The following is a 20,048-nucleotide window of genomic DNA, read 5'->3' on the forward strand; positions in this document are numbered from 1 at the left end:
GGGGGAAAAAAGTACCCAGTATTTTTAAGGCAAATAGCTCTCCATGGACTGCAGGACCCTGCTTAATAAATAAAAGGTCATGCGGAATTTCACCAAGTGTTCTAGGCTTACATCTCTTTGCCACTTTCCCAGAGTCACAGAATTTGGCTCCGACCCCGAGTCCTGACTGGGGCTTTTTCTTTGAGCATTGTGGTGGATAGTTTTATAACTGTTGTGGACAGAACAGAAGCAGTTGTACTGATCAGAGACTCTGTGTTCTTGTTTTAATGCCCGTGAAATAAAAATGCACCAGTTCAATTGAAGTCTACTTAAGTCTTCTATTTACCTTGCAGTGAAGAATGCTTCATACATAGGGTTTTCCTTCATTTGGTGTACACAGGTATGTGGAGGCCAGGGATGAGTGGGCTGGGTATACTAGATGTACACACATTGAGAACATGCTGCCAATGATAGCTTCCCAGTGCATGCACATATTGTAAAATAGGTGCATAGGTGTGCCTAGGGAAAACATATGGTGGCCTTGAATCAGTTCAGTGTTGCATCAGTTCCAGTAGTGACTTTCTATCCTTTCCGAGTAGCAGCTCAGGATCCCAGGCAAAGGCCTTTTGTAGATTTGCTTCCCAAGATTCTTTAACATTGGGGTGAGGAACCTCTGGAAGTCCAGGTGTTGTTGGACTCCCAGCTCCCATCAGCCCCAGCCAGCATAGCTGGGGGCAGGGATAATGGGAGTTGTGGTCCAACAACATCCGGAGGGCCATAGGTTCCCCAAGCCTGCTCTAATAGATGTGAAAGATTGGATCTGGGAAAGAATATGTTCCTGCACTGTTGTTGTTTTTAAGAAGCAGGGTCATAATGATCTGCTCTTGGCAATCAAGTTTTAGAGTATAAGATATGGAACAGATCCAAAAGTCTTTGGACTCTGCCATGGGTAGTACTTCTTGTCTGGGAGTAACAACCAGTTTCTTTTTTCAGTCATGCTGCACAACTTGCGTTGTGCGCAGATGTGAAATTTAGCTGTTGGGTTTACTCTCCTTTTTTCTTTTTCTTTGTGTTCTTTTAGGTGCATATATCTTCTGGATACAAGGAGAAAGTTTTCTCAAGAAAGCTGCATGTTTGAGGCTCCCCCTCTGCAATGGAATCTTGGCCTATGTTGGCCTGGCTCCTGCTCCTTAGCTTGATTGCCGATAGCCTGAATGGGATTCAAGCCCGAGACTTTACAGTGAAAGACATTGTCTATCTTCATCCTTCAAGTAAGACTCATGGAGCAGCTTAATATAATAAGATGCCCCATCCTTGCGCAAGGACTATGGAAAGGGGAGACAGGCTAACATTCAAAGAGTAGAAGCAGCAGATGGTATGAATAGGATAGCCTTTGCAGAAAACAAATGGCTTTCTAAAATGGAGAGTTACTGTAGAATTAGGAGAATGATTTTGTGTTAGGTCATTGATTCTGGTTAATTTAAACAAGCCAGCATTATAAAACATGGTTTGATTCTGGCTTGTTTCAGTAAACCATAATTAAAACAAACTATGGGTTGTCCTTTTTGGGATGTAACAGTAAACTGCTGATAAATAAAAACAGGAACCAGATGCATGGTGGAGAAAAGGGGATGGGGAAGCATGTGAACCTGAGGCTCATTCTATCCAAACCTGACCTTTTATTCTAATATATTCTTTTTCTGCAAGAGAGGTGGTTAACTTATAGGCCAAAACACCTGGAGGGTCACAACTTTCTCATTCCTGTTCTAAAAGAACAGGATATCTGTAAATGTGACTGTGGCTCTTGCCTATGGGATGGAGCTGTTTTTGGGCACTCCTGCTCTGTCTTTTTCTTCCTCTATGCTTTACCCAATTGCAAAAATTTAGTGTTTGATCTCAGTAGTCTGCACGATGGGGAAATAATCAAAAAAGTTCAAGAAATGTTTATTTAAAAGCACTGTTAGGTCATACAAAAGCACATTGGGGGAAGAACCTGATTAAATTATTTAACCACTTCGACTTTCTCAGACCCAAACTACACTTTATTATGTAGCATGCAGCTATGCCAGTGCTTCCACTCATTCTTTCTCAGAAGTAAGTGGAGGAAACCTGATCTGGATTGGGACCCTAACATGAGGAGTAGGGGAGCTTTGAACCTTTGCTCCCTGCTGTGGTCCCAGTAGGGTTTTCTGCGCTAGCAATTTGCCTTGGAAAAAATGCTCCCAGTCACTTCAGTGGAAGCTTTTTTCCTATGCAATTTGCAGGTGAAGGGAGCCCAATCCAGACTGGGACCACAGTGGGGGCAAAGGATTATTTCCCCATCAAACCCAGATTGGGTCTCCTGTGCTTATTTTTGAGTTTGAAAAAAGCACTGATGTACCCGCATGCTGCATATTAAAGGTAACATATGGTTTGGCCATTAGTTTGGAATAGGCAAGCTGGCTGTCCCAGAGTCATCCCAAACAGGCAAAATGAGCTTCAAATATGGGAGGAATGGAAAAAGCAAACTGCCATACGTACCAAGATACTGTACATGCTAATGTAATATCAGTGTCATCTGTAGTGCTTTTTAATCTATCCTTGCTCTCTTGCTATAGTCACCATACCGTTTATTCTTCAGTGTTTCCCTTTCCTTCCTCCTAACATCCATAACTCTTCCATGTAACACCAAGCATGCACATTTAAGGCAGGCTTTCATCTTCACAGTGGTTTTAAAATGAGGTAAAAACAGCTTTTCACAACTAAGAACAACCTTTTCTTTCTTTCCTTTGTTTGCAGCATTAATTTTTTGTTTTATTTTTTTACGAAGAAAAAATGTTTATCTGTGCTATTTTCTTACAGTTTGATATAGAAGGTGCATTACCATTGACCAAGAGAGTTAATGGCCAGATATAGTTACAGGCAATTTCTGGGCACTGGACAGTTTCTTTTTATTCCTTTTAGAATAGTCCTCTTAAGGGGATTGTGGCCTTGTGCCCCAAACCACAGTCTATCAGGCTTATTAACTTCTCTGATCGTGAGCCAAATGAGAGTCTCTCACAGTTGCTGCTGCTGTGCTTTGAAACTTCCTTTTCAGTACCAGCATTTAAATAAATAAATAACAGTGAGAAAAGTACCAGGCACCTCAAGAGTTTTCAGTCTCTCGCTTGCAGCATTTGTGTGTATGTGTGTTGTTTGTAGATAGGAGGAGTCCTAACAGAGAGTCCTAATAGTGGGAGTTGCTTTCTGTCTGAACACAGGAGTAGTCCCCTCGGACTGTAGCTATGTTAGCTTAGCTCTGCTCTCAAACCTACATTTGGCTTAATTTAAATACCCTGGAAGAGCTGAAGACCATGGAAGCTATAATATCAATCCAGTGTTATCTTGAATATGGTTCCTGCATTCAACCACGTTGTTTTAAAAATTTGTCAGGATGTTTTTAAATAAACACTCACACTCAGACCCTGTTATGTGGGATGCAGTTTGGAATAATAGAATATATAAATTAATAAATAAGTATCAAGAGATGAAATCAGAATAATCAGGAATAGTAAAAGGTCTTACAAAGGTTTCCTTGGATAGGTGTACAAAATAATTCAGTTACAAGTATGCATCTTTTAATCAGTAAAGTACTACTGAAGAGAATCTGAGTGGCCTTCTGTATGTCTAGTCAGCTGAGTCGATTAGATTTCAAACAGGATACCATGTTTTCCTATAAAACCATCACTTTGCTGAAGTCCCTATATGATGGAACCCAAAATAGGCTCACTTGGTCCAAGTTGGGGACTCTGTGCTAATATTTAGGCCTTATGAATTATTTGTTACAACTTGGAGAAGAGGGAGTTATTGACGTTTGTGAAGGATAAGGCTATCATGGCCGCCAGTCATGATGATGACTGTATATGACCTCTTGTATCAGTGGCAGTTTGTCTCTGAATTCCAGTTACTAGGGAACATGAGTGGGAGGGTGCTATTGCATTGATGTCTTGTTGTGGACTTCCCACAAGCATCTGGTTATGTGAGCAAAATGCTGGATTATATGGGCCTTTGGTATGATCCAACACTGCTCTTACCTTCTTATTGGCACTTGAGAAATATATTCAGAGCTGATGGTGCAGCCACTATCTTAATAAATAGTATAGGATCATATCCAGCTGTATCCATCTGCCAGTGGAATAAACACTGCTGACAGAATGGATTCCCCCTCCCTCCTGCAGCACCCTGCATGCCGCCAAATCCACTCCAGAAGGCAGTCCTTCGGAGAAGATTTGGGAGATGCAGCGGGGTGCAGCGGGGAGACAAATTCCTACTGCACAAGCAGAAGCCCACTCGTGTGACATTGGATGTCACCCATAGTGCTTTTCTGATGTAAGGAAAGCACATGACATATGTTATCTTCGTAATCCTTATAATAACTTTGTAAGGCATGGCAGTATTATCCCCATATTGGGAAGAGAGGGTGCTGTTGCACTCATATCCTGCCTGTGGGTTTCCCATAGCAGCTGATTGGCCACTGTGTGATCCAGCATGACTCTTCCTATATTCTTAAGGTTGAGGAATAGTAGGTCTAATGCTTCCCAGTGAGTTTAAGGCTGAGCTGAGAATTGAACCTTGGGTTTCCAACTCATAGCTCATGCTCTTAACCACCTGTTCTCTAGCTGCGTATTAGTATTCTCCATAGTTTTTTGCAAACTGTTTTCACATTGTCAAAATACAATTGTTTGGTATGTATTTAACCTCCACTTTTACTCAGAGACCATTAATCAGAGAGTGAGCGAGAGTGAGAGAGAGTGTGCACAAAGCTGTCAGTATTTGAAAAAAACACAATATATAGACTTGGGAGCTAGGCATTTTACATTTTACATCAGATTTGTAGGTGCTTGAGAACCCAGGCTCCAGGATTTCCCCCCCAACCCTGGCATACAGTGTAAGGACTTCTTTTCATCTTTCTTTTGGAAGATACTGGTTCATTCTCAGAATATAGGATTGAACTATATCAGTGTTCCAAGGCACCTTTTTTGAACTGGCAATGATAGTATGATATATGAAGTTGATATAGGCTGCTTGCCAATGAACAAGCACTATGACAGGTTTTCATTTTTCCAGGGAGGAGGAAAGTTATTGTATATTTATTGCTTCTAGAGAATACAGTAGTGAAAGTCTATACTTGAATTCATATGTTTTGGGAGTTGGGGGGAAGCAGAATCTGCCAATGGTCATATAGAAAACAGTGTTCCTGAAAAGCAAATACTAACTTTAACACTTTATGTTGATAGAAATTTTGTGAGGTCTTTGCATGAGAAGCAAATCTTGCATGCTGGTATCTTGCCCACACTCCTCTTTTGAAATCAATCATAGCTCACAGATGAGCCAGAGAATCAGGACTGGTTTTGATATTACATGAAAGAGCCAATATGTCTCTGTGTGATGGGCCAATCAGCCTTTTGATCATTATCCAAACTAGTTCTCTGAGGCACAACCCACAATAATATGTAATATTTCCTTTCAGCCAGGTCATGTGTTAGCTTTTAACTTCTCTTGTTTTGACTAGACATATTTTTATTTTTGTCCAGCTCACTCCACCATTGACATTCAGCTTTTGTGTAACAGTGCGAAAATCAAGAACAACCACTTATCTATGTGTGTGTATGCGTGGACACTCTCTCTCTCTAAAAGGAAATGTTCCAAATGAATTCAGAAGCTAATTTCATTGTTCGCTTAACATTTTTCAGCCACTCCATACCCTGGTGGATTCAAATGTTTCACCTGTGAACAAGCAGTAGACAATTACGAATGCAACCAGTGGGCTCCAGATATCTATTGCCCAAAAGGTAAGCAAGCTTTCTGTTCCCAGGGAATACACTTTGATTATGTGTGTCCATTCTAGAGATAGTTGAAGTATACTACACAGATGCTTCACTTGAATCTGGCTCTTCCCACCACCCTAAGGAGTTATCCAGAAAATGAAGAGCCTCATCTGTGGCATGCAGTTCACACCCTATGCAGAGACCCTCATGCTGCTATGCACGCACAGTTTGTCCAGATATGTGATGTATCTTGAGAACTGTTGTTTTCATGACTAATGTAACCTTAGATACTCGCTTGCGTATTTGGGAACATGCCCCTGCATGACTCACTGGAGTGGCAAGGAAGCATTGTTCATGCTTTACAGAGACCTAGGAAGTCCTGAAGATGTTTGGGGAGGCGGGTGGGCTGGCTGTGGAAGCTGGCAGAACCTGTCCAGTCAATCACTTGAAAATCTGAGGTCAGTTCTGCCTCAGAATCTTATTCAATCTCAATTTTTTGGAATTTGGTAGCAACTACAGTCCATTCTGGGTTGGTGTGGCACATAGATGAGTAGACATTATCATTAGCTCTCCAGCATAGATTCAGTGACCACAAACATGGTTGCAGTTCTATTGACTGTGATTAGACAGGTTGTGTTCCTCTGAAAACATTTTAATTCAAGGAATATGAATACGTAGGGCTACTTCAATTTTTAAAAGCCACCAGACATGTTTGGTCAAAGTGCGTGTGTATGTGTGTATATATAACTAGAGCAGCCTCTTGCAAGACATTTTAACTCACCTGCACATAGTGTCTCAGTCTTAACAGTTCCTTCCAATTGGACAAACAAAGGACACTGACATGCTTGACAGAAAGGAAAAGTTCTGGATCTACAGACTCAGAACTCTTAGTCCATATGGCCTTAATCTGGAGGACAAGTTATACACTTTATACTACTCACACCTCTGTTTTTTTCTTCCTAAGAATTTTCATCTCCCAGCGTTCCAAACTGCCTCTCCTGGTATCCATTTAACATTGCAGCTACTGATGAGGGCAGAAGCTGAAACATTTAGCACTAAATATATTTTGACATTACTCTGTTATCTGTCTTCCGTGCTTGTGTGTGCGCGTGCGCGCACACACACACACACACACACACACCAATGCCAGTTCCCAATGTTTTATTTCTGTCCTGCTCAGAATCACTAGAAGCAGAACACTGGTAGTCAGTTAAGAGGAAGGTGTGGAAGGCAATGTATTGAAAACCCAGATGGGAGAATGGAAGGGAAGGGAAGGCAAGCAGCATGTCTTGTTTTCTCCCACTATGGGGAATGCATAGGAAGGATGAGCTTGAAAATGAGCATGGCCAAGAGAAATCAAATGGGATGTTCCTTTTTACCATGCTCTATCCCAAAATAATGCCCACTACCCTGCACATGACACTTTATTGGGCCCTAACCTAAGAAAGTTATTACTACAGCTTGGCTTCCGTCTGCTTGGGTTAGAAACCCAAGTTTGTGGTAGCAACCACATTTGCCTGTATTACAAGGGGCTGTTCAATAAAACACAACAAAGTGAACAGCGGCTCTGACTTCAGAAAATGTTTTCCAGGTTCAAAGAGACATGAATTAGGACATTAAAGCAGAGCGACTAATTAGGCCACATGACAGCTTACATTTTTGAACTCAGGTTTCCATTACTCCCCTGAATTCATTAGTGTAGCTTTATAAGCTAACTGCTTTTGATGATCTAGCGGAGATACACTTGCCATCATTGAGCTTGTATTAAAGCTCTTTTGTTTTATCTACTTTGAAGGGTATCAGGAGTCTTTTACATTTCAGTCACAGTAGGATTGCTGCATATTTACAAAACTTGAGATTTGAAGGCTGGAACTGACCAGGTGGAAAATCTAATCCATCTTTTATCTTTGCCACAAAGGCTCCAAATTCTGCTTAGATCCATAGCTATTGGATAACATTTTATTTACTCACTGCAGTTTATTTAGCTATACTAGTATCAAAATACATGGCAAACAGTGGGTAGTATCCAGTGCTGGCAGTCCACCAGTGCTTATCAAGTTGCCCTAGCGGGAATGTCTGCTAGCGCAATGGGAAGCTAATACTTGCTGCAGCAACTCTAGCCCAGACAAGTGTTTCCAGAATGGGACAGGTCACCAGTGGAGCTCACTTCCATGAGCTCCACTGACTTGTTCTGCTCTGGAAACATTAGCTTGGGCTGGTTTCCAGGATTTTATAGCAAGCACTAGCTTCCCATGGTGCTAGCAGTCCTTCTTGCTAGCGCAGTGGAACTGCTGGATACTGCCTAATGTACTTTGCAGCTAGATGTTTGTCATCTTAACCTGAGATGGGGATCCTTGTTTCTTAAAAGTGGGCAGAAGGTTCTCCTGATTTGTTCCCCAAAGACATTTAGAAAGATCACGGTTTAATGTGATGCTTTTCATGATCAGGTAACTTCAGGACAGCAAGTCTGTAGGTTGGACTTTGCAACCCCCCCCTCCCCCGGTAATGTCCAGTATAGGAAAATGTTTAAAGGATCAGCATTGCATTAATTTTTGCAAGGGGGAGCGGTGAGAGGAGATGGGCGAGAGAGATAAATGCAGAAGTGCTTAAGTGGACAAGTGGATGTTGTCTTGGGAATTTCCCAAGATTCTAATTTTGCCTTCCAGAATTGAAGTGGAAGTGTGGGTACAGAAATAAGTTTCACTGTCTTTCTTGGTAGCTACAAGATATTGCTATACTCAGCATACACTGGAGGCCAATGGAAAGAGCGTATCTGTTACCAAGCGATGTGTGCCACTGGAGGATTGTTTGTCTACAGGATGCATAGATCTCCAACATAAAGGACTGAAGGTAAGAAGCAGGATTTATGTCTGTTGGTGCAAAGTGTAGCTATTCTTTTTGGCATAATACAGGGTGTTTCAAAATGATGGGCCCAATTTCAAAGCAGTATATTTCACGATGGCAACATGTTGCAATTACATCAAAAGTTACAAACGGTTTAATGAGTTATCAGATTTTACTAACCATTTTATAAATGCTCTACGTGCCCTCCACCTGCTGTACGGACAATATCGAGACGATAGTTGAATTCGCCCCAAACACCTGTCAAAGTGTCTTCTTCCACTGAAGTCACCGCTGCCGTGATTCTGTTTTTGAGGTCATCCAGATTAGTCGCTGATGGTGGCACAAAAACACGTTCTTTGACGTATCCCCACAAGAAAACGTCACAGGGTATAATGTCTGGAGATCTTGGGGGCCAAGAATGTAGCGCCAAGTCTTGGGGTCCCATGCAGCCTATCCAACGTTGAGGCAGCGTGTCATTTAGAAAACGTCGAACATGCAGGTGCCAATGTGGTGGTGCTGTTTGTGCACTGAGAGAGGCATCTAGTGGTAATCATTTGAAACTATGCCCCACCCTTTCAAGTGGTAAGAGTTTCATTCATGGGCGGTTCGTGGTTGCAGAGATATAGCGATTTCAAATTGGGTCCATCTTTTTGAAACAACCTGTAGATGCACCTATCCCACACACCTATGATGTTGCCATTTATTTACAGCAGTTGTTGTTGTTTTGCTTTGTTTTGTATTCAAATTATTTGAGGTAAGGAAAATATATGTTAAATGTTGGTACTGTATAATCAAGTACCTGTGCTTGCTAGAAGCACTGAGTGAGTACATGTGACCAAGTGGTACCAATTGGAAATGTAAGGAAATGGAAATTCCCAACTGCTCGGCTGATGCTACAGATGTGTCTAATCCATGGATGCTACCAACCTGGTTGTGGCACACAGTGATGAGTTACCATTTGGAAACGGTCATTTGTAATTAACCATTGAGTTAATTGACCACTGGCTTTGTTTTAGACACAGTAATATTGTGGGCACCAAGAAAACTTTCTGTGGAGTTCTTGAATGGTTTTACATTTCCTCTGAACTTCACAAAAGTGTGTTTTGCATTCCTTTCACAATTTGACAAAGATCTTGAAAAAACATGTACTTTTCTTACCGGTTTCTTAGAGTCTAAGAAAATCACTTAATATATGAGCTTTTGTTAGCCAAATTGACCTTTTCATGCAACACTATAGCTCTGATAGAGAAACCTACTTTAGGCATGGTAACAACTTCCAGAAGGGTAAAATGTTCCACTTCAGGCTGGAAGTGGGATTGTATTGAATGGAATTCTCCCCTTTAAAAAAAGGCTGTGGATACACCCAGTGAGATTTTTAACTTTAAAAATTTTTTTTTTTAATTGCAGGTCTCAATGCTACATCACAATCCCCTTTTGAAAATACCTCTGTTTCCAGCATGGTTTGCCATGCTGCATAAGATACATATACACAGACATTCATTCTCTCTATCTCGCTCACATGCACTCACGTACACACATACTATTTTCTTATATTTAAAGCGTGTCTTGATTCCTATCTATCTATCTATCTATCTATCTATCTATCTATCACATTTCTATACCGCCCCATAGCCAAAGCTGTCTGAGCAGTTTACAAAACTTAAAACATTAAAATACAACATACAGAGTTTAAAAGTCATTTACATAAAAGCACACAGACAATATACACAAACAGCATATAAGTAAAAACAACTTTGAACAGTCAGTCATAACTAAAGACACATCCAGGAAAGATTATAATAGTGAAGCTCTTCTGCTAAAAGCTACAACTTTCTCCATTCACTTTCCAAGTGCAGGGTGATGGGTGAATAGAGGAGGTGACCTAGTGGGCAGGAAGCCCTGGAAGGCAGACCTGAAGAAAGAGTACAGGATCCTTCCTGATGGTATGCCCATGTGAGCTGGCTGGCTGGGGAAGAGGAAGAGAGGAACCTGTCTGTGACTAAATGAGTCCCTGGCACAGTAAGACCTGGGCAGGTAAAGAGTTAGGGAGGCTTGTGAGCAAAAACTGGGTAGGTTTATACCATCTAAAATGATGGGAGGTGGGGTTCCAGTCCAATGGTCATGTGAGTTTTTAAAAAATCCATAGAAGCGCCTTTATATCAAAACAGATCTTAACTTTCTTAAAATTAATCTTAACTCTTTTCTAGATTTTTCTATCAAGTCAGATTTTTCCCCTGTGGTTTGAAAACATCAGGAATATGTTGAGAACATAAATTATGAGGGGGAAGCAAGTAAAACGGAAACTTCCCTACCATCCCCCCTTCCCCCCACAAGATGAAAGACAAGCAACATGGCTAGACGTTTTTACAGAGCACATGAATGCTTTGGGGAAGAACGTTCCATCTAAAGTACTTTTGCTTGTAATCTATTATAATTGTATTATGCTCTTTGCCATCAGTTTTTTTTTAATTGTTACAAATATTTGTAACTCATGCAGATGATAACACTATAGGAAGGTAACGACTCACATTTAGCTTCATCTCACTGTCCAGTATAATACACTGTAGCCATTTGTAGGCAACGTTTCCCCCATAGACATTTCACCTAGGGGCTAACTACACATTGCATACAGACACTTGTAGCTGAGCATGGATGCTATTTTTTTTTTAAAAAAACCCTGAATCCTGCTTGGGGTGGGGGTGGCTTCACAGTGAAGATGCCTGGGGAGGAAGGAGTGCTTACCCTTTCCCCATCTAGCATTTCTCCCTTCCAGTTTGCTCCAAAATTTCAGCAACAATCCTTTTGGAATTTTTATTGAACCTCCTCTTCCAGACAGATGTGCAAACTTGCACATGTTCTCAAGGCATGCATTTGTTAAAAGATCTTTTAACTTTGGCAATAGTGTGTCTTTGGCAAAGGGGGGAACCCAAATAATCTACATGTGCACACACACAAACTTCTTCAAACAATAGGGAATTTATTAACCACAAGCAAGAATTTCAAATGTATACCCATTACTTTTGTGAAGGTAAGTTGGTAGAACAACTGTAATTGAGATACAAGTATACAAATCAATTAACTTCCCTGCAACTTGTGTGCTCTAAATTTCACCATTCTGCAGTAGTTTTTCATTTTAATAGTGTTTGACCTTGGCGTGTACTGTGTTATTAGCCCTTCAGGGCAAAGGTTTCTCCAAATGTGGAACACTTTTCACCAAGACTCTTTTTCCCCTGCCTAGGTCTGCACCTCTTGTTGTGAAGGAAACATCTGTAATTTGCCACTACCCAGAAATTCGAGTGATGCCATATTTGCAACGACAACCCCCATAAATCACACACAAAGACATTTGCAACGTGCATCAGTAATAATATTGTGTCTCCTGTTAGTCTTTGCTACGTAGATGTCCTAGGATAAAGTGCCAGTTACATACCAAGGAAAGTGATTGAGGATGAAAATATTTATGCGTACATATATGATCTTAATTTAATATATATTTCAAACCTTACTTTTTTTTAGTGATGTTTCTAAACTTACTTTTTTGGAATTCCTTTTAGCTTTGGCTGGTTCAAAAGCCATATTTCTGATCTGTGTCTTTTTTAAAAGTGGGGGAATTTTATTTGTACATCTAATACTTTGAAGGAAACCTTTTGTAGCCCTTAATACTGTGTTCACTGAAATATTTGTTGGAAGGAGTATATTCCCCCCCCCTCCTGCCCACCCGCCCAAATCAGTTGTTCTATGTTTGTGAAGGGAATATGTTTAGAATTGTGTACTTACAATAATGCCAGTTGAAAATCAGGGATCCCCAAAGAAGTCACTCCACTATGCAAAAAAAGGCTTCTGTTTGATCTGCTGACAGCCCTAAACAAACGTTAGTTGATGAAATCATGGGGTTGGATCTAGATTTAGTCAGAGTACATCCACTTAAGTAAATGGGAAGTTAGTCATACTTAGAGTAGGCCATTGAAATAATGAGACACAAGTTAATCTTGAATAAGTCTGGATCCAGCCAATTTGCTTTATTCACATGCGAGTATATGCAGTCGATGAAAACTATCATTTAGAAGAAAGAAAGCATTCTTTGATGCCTGATTAATTGCTGTTCCTTTTAACCAATTAAAAGGCTTTTAATTGATTTAATGTAACCAGTCAGTAGACTAAGGGCTTCTTCACACAGAGCTTTTATCCTGCTATTGAGATTGGTTATTCACGGAAGTTTGTGGGTCCTTTAGATGATGTCATTAACCTCCAGGGCATCTCCCACACCAAATGACCTTTATTCCATTTTGTAAAAGATTGGAGATAATAAGCTATCAAATTGCAGTGCTTGAGTTCTACTTGAGTTCCCTCATAAAAAAGGAAAAGCCGCCATAAGAGGAGCTAGACCACAGCGCCATCTAGTGGCTGTGTAATGAAACATATGGAAGACTCAGATAAGGGGGAAAAGAGGAGGAAGGAAGCACGCGTGTGTAAAGGGAATCTGTTGTGATCCTGCATTGAAAATGGAAGCAGAAAGCCCCGTTTTAAATGCGGGATTTTAGGCTGGGGTAGAGATACTCTAAGGCTTCAGTCCTCCACATTTACTTGGAAGTAAATGGGAGCTGAGTAGACATGTATGGAATTGCACTGTAAGGCTCTTCACCCTGTGCACGCTTACCTGGGATTAATTCTCATTAGATTAAATAGAACGTGCTTCTGAGTAAACATACTTAGGAGGGCACTGCACATGTTGCAGTCCTAGTTCCGATGTGCTTACAGTGGCAGCCCCATTGACTTCAATATCTAGGTCAGCTCTTCATGCACATTCCTATTTCCTTTGTGGCGCTGTCCCTGCCATTGAAGTGAATGGAAAAGATCCTTATGTGCATTGGAGCTCCTTGAAACTGCAAATTGGGGATTATTAGACTACTGTGATGTTGCAGTAGGAGTACTCTGCAACAAATATAATGATGATTCGGGATTTTTGAAAGACAGAAATATTGGGGACAAATTTCTTACTTCAATAAATAAATTACTCAGTTTAAATGGGTTTAATTTTTACTAGTCCAGGAGATATCTTTGGCACATGATATGGTTTATTTTACTTATTAGATCACAATATTTATTTTTGTATGATATGATCAGAATGGGTAATGTGTATAGAGTTGCAGTCTTGAGCAACTACTGGCAACGCCACTGTTGAGTCTGACATGTAATGTATATTTTGTGATAAATGATGTTCAGGTTTTTTTTAACTAGTGCTGGGGAAAAATGGCTGGTAAGGTTGAAGTATATTCAAATATGTGTCACTGGCTTATGGCAGCATAAAAGCTTGTTAGACTTTTATATACAATGGACAGCCATGTAATCATAGTGATTTTTATGAGTTGTTTTTGGCTAACATCTATCAGTGGGGAACTGGCACTTTATCAAGTTACAACACAGATTCATGCTGTAATCTGTGGAGGGAGAAAGGACAAGGGGAAACTATATGACAAAATGTATTCTCGCAAGGAAGAAAACTTTGCTTGGACCAGAGATTTTCATCAGGCACTTCAAGTTAGGCAAACAGAGCAGCTATCTATGAGTCTCATACTCTGTGTGTGTGTGTGCGCGCGCACATGCATGCGTGCATGCACGCGCACATGCACACCATATATACACATGAAAATCCCAAAACATTTACATAACATGAATTTACATTATAATTATGTAATGTAATTTAAAACCGCCACTTTGTGAGGACACGAGCAGTCATATTAATGCAGGAAACAGGAGTCTGTGTAGTACCTTTGGGTATTAAAAGTAATGGGGCAGAACATGTATGCCAGAACTCCATAGCACCCAAAGGGCTCTGACATAGGGGTGATTATCTAGAAATAATTTTCACTGATTTTCAATAGGACTTCAGAAGGTTCCACAGTTTTGTGGAAATATGTTCTGTGTATACTGCAGTGCGCACATGGGCTTCTAGGGATAGGGGAACGTGCTTGGAAACAAGATTGATTGATGCAGAGGTGGTATCAGTGGTCAGCATGGTCGGTTACCTGCTGAGGGCCCAAACCCCAGCAGGAGCCCCCTGGCAAGAGCCTTCTAGAGTTGCTCCTGCTGTTCACCATTGCCACTTGCTTGTTTACTTGCCTCTTGCTATGGCCTGTTCAGTGGTGGTGGTGAGAAGGAGCAGTGGATGCCACTGCCTACTTGCTCACCAGCTCTCTGCCTGTCAAGCAGGCAAGTGGTAGCCATGATGAGAAGGAGGATGAGGAGTAATAGCAGCTGATGGCAATGGTGGTTAAAAGGCAGACCAGTCACTAGTCACTGAGGGAGAGGATGTCTTGCTCAAGGGCTCTCCGAAGCCTGGAGCCTGTATATACCCTACTTTTACTTTTTTTACACTGTACCAATATATGGTAAATTTATGTAACATTGGAGGGCCGGTTGCCAGGAGCACCCTAGCTGCCTCTTGCAGTCCCTTCCAGTAGCCAACTCAGGACACAGACGACGAGGATTCTTTCCGAGGCTTTATTCCTTTATGATTCTTTCAGATACTAATCACTAGCGACTAAGCAAGGAACAGCACTGGGGAAAGATAGCAGAGTAGCCTAAGCTCCAGGTAAGGCAGTTGGTCCCCGTTTGAAGGGGAGCCACGGGAAGACTCTGAACTTACGGGCTATAGAGAGATCCTCCATCTTTCCCTTGGGTCCTCAGGACACGACCGTTGTTTGAGCGCCATACGAGCGGTACGCCTCCTTTTGGTGCCCTGCATCTGTCGTCGCTCCCTGCGTCTGTGCCAAGCATCCAGCAAGCCCCCCTCCAGCGCTCTCTCACTGCCGGAGTCACTATCTATCCCAGGAATGCTGTCAGGAGGAATCTCTGCCAGCTGCTGTGCCTGTGAGAGATGAGCGAGCTCCTCTCCCACGAATTGCTGTTCCTCCTCAGAATCAGAACTGCTCTGGGGCTCTATGGGCTCAGTTTCCACCCTAACACCGGTGTGGTGTAGTGGTTAGGATATTGCACTAGGGCCAGGTGTCAAACTAGTGCTCTTCCGAAACCCCACTTGCCCTTTCACAACCTCTTTGTTAACCTGTGAAAGAGGCAGTCATTTTTCTACCTCTTTCGTTGGGATGTTGAGAATTTCTCCGAAAGTTTTCAGGGTGCAGGGCTTGAGTGCTTCATTTACTGGAAGGAGGTGGCTGAGGGGTTCTTATGTGCTCTTTTTTTCGTGCGCAGACACACGCACACACACACACACCTGTTCTGTCCTTGCAGCCTCTCTGGCTGTTTCAGCTTCTTTGAAGGCCCCCTGGAGGACTTAGCCTTTCCTCAGATCCTGTGCACAAATTGGTTTCAGTATAATTTCAAGCCTGAAAATTCAGACAGTGCAGCCACCATTGCAGCATATCACTAAAATGGCTGGTATCAAGTAATGGCAGGACTTCCTCCCTTGGGGCTTCCCTGTGTTGCTGCCTTCTCAGTTCCTGAAAGCTGAGAGAGGAATTGTTATTTTTGTTGTTGTTGTTGTTGTTATTTAAAGGACTTTTAATAACCACAAAGCAAAACTAAAAATTCTCGGCTTTCAGGCACTCTGCAGGCAACAGCACAGGGAAGCCCCAAGGGAGGACGTCCTGGCTAAGTCCTCCAGGGGGCTTGCCAAGAAGCTGAAGCAGTTGGAGAGGCTGTGAGGACAGATAGATGGGGAAATGGTAAAAGAAAGAGCACCCCTGCTCCCTTCAGCCACCTCCTTACAGTTAGGTAAGCACTAAAGCCCTGCACCCAGAGAAATTTCTCTGAAATTCTCACCCCTTTCCATAATTTTTCAGGTGCAGTCTTCCCCCCCCACCAACAAATGGTTGAAAGTAAATAGGTTGAAAAATTCAGCAAAAATCCTCTTCCCCATGCTTCCTTCCACTCATGGTTCTTACAATCCAACCTGGTGCCGACCCTGTTGCAATCAGTGGTTAGCTTTTGTAATGTTTAAAAACGCACATTGGTAATGACAGTGAATTTTTAAAATGTTTATAGAAGTATGTACATTTTTAAAGCATAAATCTGATCTCCTACACAACAGGCTTGATAAAACCCTTTCCTCAGACCCTGTGCACAAACTGGTTTCAGTATCATTTCAAGCCTGAAAATTGGGACCGTGCAGCCACCATATCACTAAAATGGCTGGTATCAAGTAATGGCATATGACTTCGCCCAGCCTTTTTATCTTCCTCAAGCTACACTACGGAGCCCTTTCACAGTATACCCCTCAATGCACCAAAATAATGGGGTCAAAACTGTGCCCCAAATGAGAAATATATATGACATTTATATGCTTTTAAAAGTCGTGAAACATCAGTAATTTAGCCAGTTCTTCCCTACATCATGTTGTAAAAAGGGAGAAATGTTATTGGGAAGCCAAGAAGAGTTCTTGACACACTACATTGGTGCACTTGCTACGTGTGGGCACCAAGGCATGGCCTTTGTGCGTTCGTTCCACACCACTGCTGTAATGTGTAGTGTCACTCATGTGGTGGGCCTGGATAATGTGGAGAGCTTCCACACCAGCAGTGCCTATTGGTGGTGGTGCTATGAAACAACATAAACTGTGGCATATGTAATCTTACACATTACAGCATAGAGAAGGCATCACAGGGATGCTGTTTCAAACTATCTCCGTGTGGTGGTGATTAGTAATGTGGCACAAAAATGAGAGAAGTAATTTTCAAAGTGCCTGAAATATTTACTCAGCCCAACGCATTTCAGAAACACAGTTCCTTCTTCAGGGGCTTCTAAAACGACCCCCAAATTATAGAATAATTACAATTAAAAATGTTTGAAAATGTATTAAAAATTACAAACCATTTTCTATTATACAATCATATACTACAAAAATATGTCTTGTCGTTGACATATTAAATTTGTAATAACTATTATAGTTATTTTTTGGTCATGTTTTTCTACATGTTTGTGTTTCTTTTAACTATGTTTGTTTTGTTTTAAAGTTTGGTTCCTATTATTGTTGGCCTTAAGCACCATTTCCTTGGTAGAAAAGTGGGGTATAAATCAAATGAATAAATATGATAATTTTCCACCGCAACTAATATTCTTAATATTGCACTCTATCACTTCTTTAATGGCTCACCCATATTCTGATCTGGTGGCTTATAACAATGGCAAATATTTCAGACCCTTTTTTGGTAATAGAAAAAATGCAAAAGCCAGGTGTAAGGCTTCTCCTGAGAAGGGAGATGTTTTGGGTTCTTAAACTTGAAAGTCTAATCCCAAAAGGTATAAATAAGGATCTGAAATACTTACCATTTTTGAACGTTTTTGATGAGAACTTCAGGGGCACTCATAAATAAATGAGGTTGCACAAATAATAAGGAAGTGTGGTCTCCCCTGTAGAAAATGGTACTACCCTTATACACCTGTAATTATTTTAGAGCTATAAGAACAGGCCAAGCTTCTCCATATTATTCAGTCAGTTTTAGCAGAGGAAGGAGAAGAAGGGCTTATTGCTGCAGATTGTGGGGAGACAAGGGAGTAAACAGAAACACACACACACACACACCCCTTTCAAAATTGTCCCCCTCTTTTTTCCTGGTAATGTTAGACCAGGGTTTGTTTTAAAATTTTTGTATTTATGCATGAGTTTCATTTAGTAGTCAGGATAGCAGATTTCAATGAACTTGAGCACACTCCGGAAGAGAGCGGAGGACAGGAAGGCCTGGCGTCTATGGCCCATGGGGTCACGAAGAGTCGGACACGACTTAACGACTGAACAACAACAACAACAATTCCAGATTTCAGTTGGTTTGATGTATGTGTGTGAACGTGTGTGCCAGATCAGAATAAGGGTGAGCCTATTTTTTTAAAGAAGTGCCTAGGATTAATATTAAGAATATATCTTTGCAGTGGAAAATTTTAATGGTTATTATAAATATATCAATGACAAGAGATAGGTTTGTAGTTGGTTGTGTTATAGAAAACGGTAATTTTTAGATGTTCTTAATTGTGAGTAATCATTATTATATAACTGAGGTATTTTTAGAACCCCCTGAAGGAGGAATTGTATTTCTGAAATGCACTGGATGGAATGCATTTCAGAGAAAGATGATTTGATAATTTATTTCTTTGTGCAGCATCATGTACCTTTCCCTTTTGTAGGTTTTGTGGATTATTAATGTGAGAACCAGCCCTGAAAACATTGTTTGCAGTATATATTCTTTACACAGATATGTGTTGCATACACTGTGAACTCTCTGGGGTTTATTTGCTTGTTTGTTGCATGATCTAGCCATATGTAACATACTTGGGAGCCCCTGGGTATCCATTTGGTTTAGCACTCCTAAATTTACAATCCAGAATGACTGAATCATCCTGTCTGTGAAATCTGTGGTTATGAATGTGACACGATTGCCATCCAGGGAAAATAGCATATTGCTTTGTAACCATTGAGTTGGAACTCATTTCTAAACCTTAACTTGAAAATTTGCAGTCCAAGCATGATAATATGCTAAATTAATATTTCAGCACTTGTATTTCACTGTGAATTTAGATTTTTTAGGCTGTGAAAAATGATTCCTCCCCTCTCCCCATTTTGTTATCAAAATGAACTTACAGTAAGAGTATGATAACCTAAAGCCAAATCCGTGCGACATTCATTATTATTCTCCTTCTGCTGTTTTTTTTATTATTGTTCTGTTGAAATATTCCCATGTAAATAGTGCTCCCAATTGTTAACATTGTTGTAAATTTTGTACATTCTATAAATAAATGATGTTTTAAAGATCATATGCTTTGAATGCTCTCTTCTTCCCACCTCCCCAAATCCTCACAATCCCTTTGATAGTCTTTGTACTTTTTAACCCTGAAAGGGGAAGTTCCAGACCCAGTGTTCTTTTTCTTGTTTATGCAGAGTAATCCTATTTAAAGTAACTGTTATTGGGCTGAACTCAGAGGTTCCAACCAAGCCCAAAGATAACCATCGACCCAAATAAAAATAAATCGTGGTTGCAAATTCTGCACTACTGCAAAATAGTCTGGTCTCCACAGGAAGAGAGCTCGCTTCTTGGAGGTGATTTTTGGAAGGATCATCTATAAGCTTCTGCAAGAAATTGCTGATAGATTCTGGAAGGCATCCAATAACTGTCACCAGATAGATCACAAAAGTGCTCAAGCACCTTAAAATATTCAGTGCCAACCTTCCTCTGCACCCTTCTATAATTGTAGAGTTAATGCATAACAGTGGGAAATCTGAAAAAAAGCCAAAAAACAAGCAAATGTGAAATGGATTGATGTCTCGCCTTTGGCAGCCCACTTGTCAGTGTTAATTCAGCATTGCAACATGAGGCCCACATGAGGGTGGGAACTTCTTTTGGACTGGGCTCAGTTCAGTTTCAGAGATGCTCCCAAGGGCTGCATCCCAGTGATGGACAGCGCCTAAGGCAAAGGGGGTAGGGCCAAAAATAC

The 20,048-nt window shown here is 41.0% G+C and overlaps 1 protein-coding gene across 1 annotated transcript; it reads left to right on the forward strand.

The window, feature by feature from the left end:
- The first annotated feature begins 1,060 nt into the window (after positions 1–1,060).
- On the forward strand, positions 1,061–13,640 carry LYPD6 (LY6/PLAUR domain containing 6). The gene is made up of 4 exons (XM_084829635.1): positions 1,061–1,250; positions 5,691–5,789; positions 8,485–8,615; positions 11,848–13,640. The coding sequence occupies exons 1-4, from the start codon at positions 1,133–1,135 to the stop codon at positions 12,007–12,009; spliced, it is 510 nt and encodes a 169-aa protein (XP_084685761.1). The 5' UTR covers positions 1,061–1,132; the 3' UTR covers positions 12,010–13,640.
- The last annotated feature ends 6,408 nt before the right edge of the window (positions 13,641–20,048 follow it).

This window comes from Heloderma suspectum, chromosome 1, assembly GCF_057233095.1.
Source record: "Heloderma suspectum isolate Gila_16-S chromosome 1, 16-S_ref, whole genome shotgun sequence".
In the NCBI taxonomy this organism is placed as follows: domain Eukaryota; kingdom Metazoa; phylum Chordata; class Lepidosauria; order Squamata; family Helodermatidae; genus Heloderma; species Heloderma suspectum.